Source organism: Gossypium hirsutum, chromosome A02 (genome assembly GCF_007990345.1).
Source record: "Gossypium hirsutum isolate 1008001.06 chromosome A02, Gossypium_hirsutum_v2.1, whole genome shotgun sequence".
Classification (NCBI taxonomy): domain Eukaryota; kingdom Viridiplantae; phylum Streptophyta; class Magnoliopsida; order Malvales; family Malvaceae; genus Gossypium; species Gossypium hirsutum.
In genome coordinates this window covers 102,532,567-102,540,940 of record NC_053425.1, presented here as the reverse complement: position 1 = coordinate 102,540,940, position 8,374 = coordinate 102,532,567, and the positions used below count along the sequence as shown (strand labels likewise).

The following is an 8,374-nucleotide window of genomic DNA, read 5'->3' as shown; positions in this document are numbered from 1 at the left end:
ATTTGATGGTAAGCAAAACAAAGAATCCTGCGATTTAAAAAAAGTATTATTCGCATATAAATATATGTTTTTAATATTATTGTGTCTGAATTTTAATTTAATAATTTAATAATTATTAAATTATAAGTAACAATAATTTCATTTCATATAATTTTATTTTTGAAATTTTGATTTTATTTCATTATCACAAATTATTCACACAATTATTTTTTTATATAATGTCTAGAACTATTCATAACTCAATCTTCTACACTTAAATAAGAGGACAATGTGCTTTAGCGCACTCGAACCTATATCCTCTTGCACTAACAATAATGCCAATACCAATCAAGCTAACACTGAATCGGCTTAACACTATTATTGATCTAACATCGTTTTATGTTTATATATTTTGTAAACAAATAATCATATTCATCCAAAATAAAAATAAATTAATATATATATTTCTTAAAATGTGTGTTATTGAATCAAAATTAAAGTTTCATATATATACATTTGACCCAATTAAAATTCATGTATCAAATTGCATATTGAATTAAAGCTAATGTATAATTTTAAGATTTACTCCAAAAAAAAATTCTTTCCTTGGCTCGTATTAATTAATTTTATAACAAGAAAAATGTATAATTTTATAATTTTCATTACAAAACTTGAGAAATGCTTTGAATTGTTAAAAAAAAAAAATCAACTTTGTAGACAAGGATAGCTTAGTAATTTTTGTGAGATAGTTTCAAAATCAATACGACGTATGATATGATCTTAAAAGCCAAATACTTGTATTATACCATAGACTTTTGTGTTCAATTTCCTTAGCAGATACCGATCCACACACTACATAAAGAAGCTCCATTCACTCACATTTCAACTGCTAACTATTTCTCCTAATCCAATCAAAGGTTTCAATCCTTCCATTAATCCTTGTAATTTCTTGATTCGATGTTTTGTGATCATATAAATGGTGGTTTGGCTATTGCAGGTAAGGGATGATGGGGAGACCACCGCCTTGTAGTCGTGATGAAAATGGCCTGAAAAAGGGGCCTTGGACGCCTGAGGAAGACCGGATTCTTGTAGATTACATTCAGAGACATGGGCATGGAAGCTGGAGAGCACTTCCTAAGCTTGCTGGATTGAACAGGTGTGGGAAGAGTTGCAGGCTTAGATGGACTAATTATCTCAGGCCTGATATTAAACGAGGAAGGTTTTCCGAGGAAGAAGAACACACCATTATCAACCTTCATGCTTCTCTTGGCAATAAGTAAGTATAAACTCTCTGTTTTATACTTGTTTAAAAACCCTAATTGGGTATTATATTATATTATATACTTGGCAGGTGGTCTGCAATAGCAACTCATCTCCCTGGAAGAACAGATAATGAAATTAAGAATTTCTGGAACACTCATCTGAGGAAGAAGCTATTTCAAATGGGAATTGATCCAGTGACTCACAGACCAAGAACTGATCTCAACATTCTACCCAACCTGCCTCAGTTGCTTGCTGCTGCAAACTTTACTAACCTCATGATGACTAATATTCCTTTGGATGCTGCACACCTTGCTAAACTCCAATTGTTGCATAACATAATTCAAGTTCTGGGTACTACTCCAACTATGGAAGCACTCAACTTTCTAGCAGGACCAACTTTCCGGGCAAATCACCAGTTTAGTAATCTCTCATTGGGTTTTGCTCCGCAAGAACTTACTCAATTACAGTCAAATCTTCTCAACTCGGAAGCTCCACAACAACATCAACCGGAGGTTACTGAATATCATAACCAGCCAATGGAAGACTCCAACAACCATCAATTCTCATCCCTATCTCCTGCTAATATTCCACCACTTTTAACTCAATCGCAGCTTCCGGCATTAGTTCCGGCCTCACCCGAACGTCGACCCCAAACCGAAAACAAGAATATCAACCCAATTAATATATCTAACCCTTCATCTACTTCAACCACCTTTGAAGGTTGGGGAGATCTTATGGATGATGAAGAAAGTGACTCTTACTGGAGAGATATCATAAGAGTAAGAATAAATTATTATCTTTTCTTTAAACTACATCTGTATATACAATTTCTTCATTTATTTATGAGTCATTTTTGTTGATTTGCAGCCAGGCATCATCTCAGACATGGCCCTTCTCTTAAAGGAGCTTTGGGATTGAATACGTCAGGAGTTTGATTTAGTAACACTTGGTTTTTCACTAGATTTAAACAGAAAGAACAAAAATATACAGGCCAGGTGCCATTGTGTAAAGAACAAACGAAGTTCCATGTAATAATATTCATGTTCTTGGTTAGTTTGAATTTGCTTGATTTCATTTCAGTAATAAACTTGGATTGAAGCATTATTCTCTGTGCAATCCATTGAACAAGTGATGCACGCTTTCATTTTTTGGTAAATTATGTCAATTAGAGAAAGAAACAAGAGGACCACAGGGTGGATCCATGAATATAAAACAAGTTAGTTGTAGATAGTCTTAGACACGAAATGAGTGAAAAAGACTTAAATTTTTTTTCTCCAAATAGAAAATGGGGTTTGACCTTATTGGGGAGGGGGACAAACTCATGTCAAACTTGTATTAATATTACACACTCACAAACCCAAACACCAATGCTTACAAATGTCTCAATCTAATGAAGATCGTGAACGATGACCTAATTGAAATTTAATTATATTACATGTAAAGTGCACCCAAAAATGAATTATAAAACCATATTGTTGCTAAACTAGTAGATTGTTATATCTGTCTCATGATAAAAAGTCAAGACTATTTGTTACTCATTAGGTAAGACTATTTCCTTTTTAATACAAAATTCATATTTTATCATTATTAACTATTGAAGCCTGTGGTGTAATAGCAAAGGATTTACGTTGAAATGAACATTTGATCCTTGAATACTCCCAACTATCTTGTGTGAATTCAATAGAATCAAATTTATGCAAACCTTTAACAAAGGGACCCCTAAAAAAGTGGTAGATTTTATTATTTAATTCCTTATATTTTTATGAAATTACATATTAGTACAACGATAAAATTATACTTTGACCTCTCAATAATTTATAATTCCTAAAGTAATTTTTTTAACTTCGTCCTCGCTTTAACAGCAAGCTATCCAAAACCTAATAGTCTATTTTTTTCTAGAACAATGAAGTGTGGTGAAATGAGAGGGGATCACAAGAAGCTGACATGTAACTTCTTTACTGATGTTGAAAACGTTGGGTGTATATAATGAAGGTTTTCAGTAATTTCAAACTTTAAGATTAATTGTATCTGTTATTTGGCTTAAGATTGAAGGGAAAGATGAAAAAGTAAAACACAACAATATGTTTGATTTTGTAAGCAGAAGGATAAGTATGATTGAAAGAAGAGAGGCTTGGGGGAGAAATCCCTATTGACAAGCTAACCTTGTCCATGAAGGGATTTCATTATATTTAGTAGGTAAATGTATATCCTATTTGACCTTTAATGAAAACAACCAACCCTTACCTACCTTTGCCAAATATGTTGATCAACAGTTCTAAATCACAAGATTTTATGATGTCAAATTAATCAAGTTTAACGAAATTTCCTTTTTCGCCACATGATATGGGTAATTATTATACATTTTTCAAGATTTTACAGCGAGGCAGAGGTAACTTGTTTGATTCAATGCAAAAAAAGACAAGGAAACAAAAAGGGCTATTAATCAAACTTCAATGTCTCGTTTTGTATGGATAATACTTCTATAAGGATATGACACCATTCTTGGCGTACAACTATTGCTTACGTCCACACCAATGTGCAAAATTGTTTGTAAACATGTCATGGTTTTGTTCACAATAGGTGAATTAGTTACTACCACTAGATATTCAATTCTGATTATCTACTCCTAAAACTTTGATATATACTATGCTGTCTCAAACACGTTGAATGTGATTAAATTTAACATCAAAGGAATGCATATTTTTTGTTGTAACCAGGATATTTACAGTTGGTAACAATGACTAATCCCCTCGTCCCGAGTGCTCTACAGAAAGAAAAACGATTGACCATAAAATATACTTCATTCCCATGAATGGGGATCGACCCTCCAATCACACAATTAAGAGATAGAAATGAAGAATAACCACACCACACCCATGGTTTAAAGGAATGCATATTTGAATGTGTATAATGCGTATAATGGTTTAAAGGGATACAAAATATAGATACAACATTTCCATTTATATTCTTTCTTTTACAAAATATAGATACAACATTTCCATTTATATTCTTTCTTTTAAATATGTATATACACAGTATCAAAAGTCAAAACTATAAATTTGTATTAGGAGGTGCTACGTTTTGGTTCTACAGTTTGGGAAGGAATTGTATCTAATTGGTGCAGGCAAAGTCCACTCACCTTCCCCCCACAAGGCCCGCTACACAGGAATTACCTTAAGCTTAAATAAAGATTCCAAATTGCAATTGCAAAAGTTATAAGATATTGGACAAAGTTTATATATAAAGCTGGAAGCCAATGTACTAGCCAGTTAAGCAAAGGGAGCTTTCGATCACCCTAAACAGACCATTCACAATATCAAACATGATACAATTTGAAGATCATCAAAATACAAGATCTTGCTAACACAACCAAATAAAGTGTTCACTGAGTTTTAAGTCCCTATATACTGGGAAATCGAAATTTAAAAATAAATAACTAACTAGTTTCATTATTTCTGTTTAAAAGAGTATCATGAGACTAAAAGAAAGATTGATCAATTAGTAACAAAGCAGTATCAAGCCAACTATCCACATCCTACTCCGATTGTGGACCATTAGTAATTCAAATGTTAGCTCAAAAGCCACAAACAACACTTTTAAGAATATTCTGATGTTCCACTACATAAAACTTCAAAACTACTATTTGGATGGAAAGGATCATGATTTTACAAAACCTTACAACTGCAAAACTTGGATGCAGCACCCAGCTAATCAACAGCCATGGCTTCAGAGCCCCCACTGGCATCTTCCATCCCACTCTTCTGCTCTTCAGTCACCATTCTCATCTCCTCGATCAAACTCTTCTGATCCTCTTCTATGGTATTTTGCAACTCATCCACCTGCATTAAAGGTAAAGTAACACGATAAGAAATTTTAGTAACAGATCATACAGATTCAACCAGTCTTTTAAGCAGTTTTGAGTACTGCAGAACAAAGATCCGTCAAGTTTTACATTTTATCCATTATCATGCAAGACATGGAAAGGCACTGCATCAAGGATAACAGAATCAAATCATACAGGGACAATAGATGAGATTGGTGACACATCCATCTCAAGCTAGTAGCTCAATCACAAAACTAAAACAATATGATGCCACTCCATTTAAATTGTAACTTAAAACAAGAAAACATACTGAGATAAGGCAGATTCTGCAAAAAAAAAAAAAAAAGTATATGTGCGAGACATTAAGGAATATGGTGTCATATCCTTTTATTCCAAAATATGTTCACGCAAGTCATTAAGGAATATGGAACCAATAAAGGTGACATGTGCGAGATCAACAATAAAGTAGTATGTCAATAGATGATCTTAGAAGTTCAATGCAGAAGTTACATTTGTCAACAGAAAGACCAAGCTACATTCGTCACAAATGTAATATGAAATTTCCTAGTGGCAATCTGCTTATCCAGCTCAAACAACTGAAGTTTCCCATGAAAGCATATATTAAGGAAAAAAAAGTATTTTATAGATCACAGAAAAAATAAAATTTTGTACAGAAAAGAAAGCGAAAGAAATCAGCAATAAGTTCCATCCACTTTTAATGGAATTGTCCCCATTTTCCAAGATTTATGACAGCACATGCTGTCTCATCTCCATCTTGTGAGAAGAAAACAGACAAACTCAGAATCTAGATAACCCCGGGCAATGAGGTAAACATGTATCAAATTCTAAGAACAAAACCAGCAGCAAGGACAGTTTTAGGAAATACATAAGACTCAAAAAGAGATTAAATACAGAGACAATATCCTGGAAAGAAAGAATGTGTGTTCATGGACAGGATTTCAGGAGATCATATTCTCAAATCAAGAAATATTAGCAAACAAGAAATTTCAAGCATCACAAAAGCCGTTTCAATTCGATCATGTTTCGAACAGAAACAGTGAAAACTGCATGTAAGTTGCGGAATTAAACATACCACATGCAGCAGCAACGCAAACTGTTTTTTCCGAAGCTCCAGCAACCTTGAACCAGCAGTATTCTCTGCCTCCAATGCCGCAATCTCTTTCTCTATCTCTCTTATGCTTTTTTGTGTCTCAGATCTTGGAGGCTGTGCGGAGATCAGTTTCCTAATAGCCTCACACTCCTCCTTGTGTTGCCTTTCAATCTTACTTTCCTCTAGTTGTTTCTTTAGCTCTTCTATGTCAGTCTGCACAAGCGATATCTGCCTATTTATCTCATCTTTTAACTCATTGAAGTTCTCCTTCTCTCTAAGATTTGCATCAATAACAGCTTTACTCTTTAGTAAAGGAATCTCAAAAGTAGACAACTCTTGTAAGAAAGCCTTGGAAAGTTTTGCGCAATCATTATAGTTTTCTTCATCTTTTTCAACCTCTAACACAAATGAGGTAAACTTCCTTTGAAGTTTCTTCAATGGTGGTTCGCCTCTCGTAGTAGTTGTACGGGTCAGAAGCCTGTGTTTTATAATAGCATCATCTTCAGCTGGGCCAAAAGCATAATTTGCCGTGACCGTCTCTCCTCTGCCAGACACTTTCCTTCCTTTCCCCAACATCTAAATGTCCTATTTATTCACCCAACCCTGCAATATCAGCAGTTCATGAACTACTTTAAATAAAATGCCATATATATCCGCAATAGATAGAAAAGAAACATCATTTTACCAAAGAAAGTATGACACTACCTTCAATAATGAAACATATATCACTCTAAACTCTCAACATTAAAAGAAAACGAACGGAACATGAAACAACCAACTATCAAAAGGATCCACTCCAAGGCAGAAACACAAAACCAATAGTTCAATAGGAAATTCTCCAACACGAAAATGGAAGATTATACGTCTCTTTACCTAATTTTACTTTCTTTTTTTTCCTTAGCAAGGTTTAATCTCTTGCTACATTTCTAAACAAGATATATAAATGAAATGAAATGAAAATATAAACTATATATCATACAAAAATGATTGATTACAGCAAATTGGAACAATTTCTTCAGGGAAAAAAGAACAGAAAGTAAAATTATGAGCAGGAATTTATCCGAAAGCATAAATCATTATAGCAAAAGAAAGTGCTAAAAGGTTACCAATTCAAAGAGATTTGAGGGAGAAAAAGCAAAACCAGGACGATTTTGTCGCTGAGTAAATCGGTAGAAACTTGTTTATACAAAAATTCTTCTTTGGTTTGCCTTTCAAATTTCGACTGAAAGAGAATATATGCCCTAAGACAAGTACGCGGCTTTTGATCCGGGCTCCGGGGCTCGGTTGTGTTTTCTTGGTGTTTTTTTTTTTGGCTAAATATAATATTAGGTATCTAAGCTTGACAATTTTTTTTAATTTGGTACTTAAGTTTTTTTTTTCCATTTTGGTATCTGAACTTACCAAATACTATACAAATTACTCAAAATACAAATTGTGTTAGTTTTTTTATGAGTGAACAAACATAGCTATATTCTAAGTTCCTTCAATTTCGCCAAACAATATATTCAAATTTTACTTTCATAAGGACTAAAATTACATTTTCTGTTAATGACAAGAATAATTTAAGAGGAACCTCATGTTTAAATCACGGTCTGGTCTTCACAAAGCCTTCAATTCCACAAAAATATCATTAATATTAGAGAAAAATCATATTCAAGAAACGAATGAATATTAAAAAAGAAAACAAGAGTTTTAAAAACTCAAAATGAAATAAACTCGTTATGTTATATTTTAAAAATAAAAAAAATAAACTAAAATTAATTGAAGATGTAAAATAAAAAAAATTATTAATTATTAATTGTTTTAATTGTTTTGTTGGCATGGCATATAGTACAAAATAATACCACACCAGAAATTTTGTATAAGTAGGGTGCCACATAAAAAATGTATGGTGTATACACACAACTTATCTCAAGTAAGTATGATTTAAGAATCAACTTTTGTATTTCATAAGTATAATTGGAGCATTCGTATATATATACATATATATGGTTGCATGACGTAATATAATTATATAAAAACACTCTCTCCGATGGTTAACACTTCGTTGGCTCTCGAGCGTCTTGGCTCTCCAATCCCCTCAGGGATCGAAAGAGCAACCAAGAAAGTTTGGAACAAGGATCTAGATGCGAATTCTCCAGGGGACCTGACTATGGAGGATTCCGACCAGGGTAAAGAATCATTCAAGGAGATTCTTA

At 33.2% G+C, this 8,374-nt stretch overlaps 2 protein-coding genes across 2 annotated transcripts; one reads left to right on the top strand and one right to left on the bottom strand.

The window, feature by feature from the left end:
* Positions 1-804: 804 nt before the first annotated feature.
* On the top strand, positions 805-2,306 carry LOC107938751 (transcription factor MYB53). Its single transcript, XM_016871988.2, has 4 exons — positions 805-896; positions 977-1,255; positions 1,331-2,021; positions 2,110-2,306. The coding sequence occupies exons 2-4, from the start codon at positions 984-986 to the stop codon at positions 2,158-2,160; spliced, it is 1,014 nt and encodes a 337-aa protein (XP_016727477.2). The 5' UTR covers positions 805-896; positions 977-983; the 3' UTR covers positions 2,161-2,306.
* A 2,357-nt stretch (positions 2,307-4,663) lies between these two features.
* LOC107924564 (THO complex subunit 7A) lies at positions 4,664-7,594 on the bottom strand. The gene is made up of 3 exons (XM_016855076.2): positions 7,283-7,594; positions 6,159-6,779; positions 4,664-5,081 (listed from the first exon to the last, which is right to left on the bottom strand). The coding sequence occupies exons 2-3, from the start codon at positions 6,750-6,752 to the stop codon at positions 4,950-4,952; spliced, it is 726 nt and encodes a 241-aa protein (XP_016710565.1). The 5' UTR covers positions 6,753-6,779; positions 7,283-7,594; the 3' UTR covers positions 4,664-4,949.
* Between the last annotated feature and the right edge of the window lie 780 nt (positions 7,595-8,374).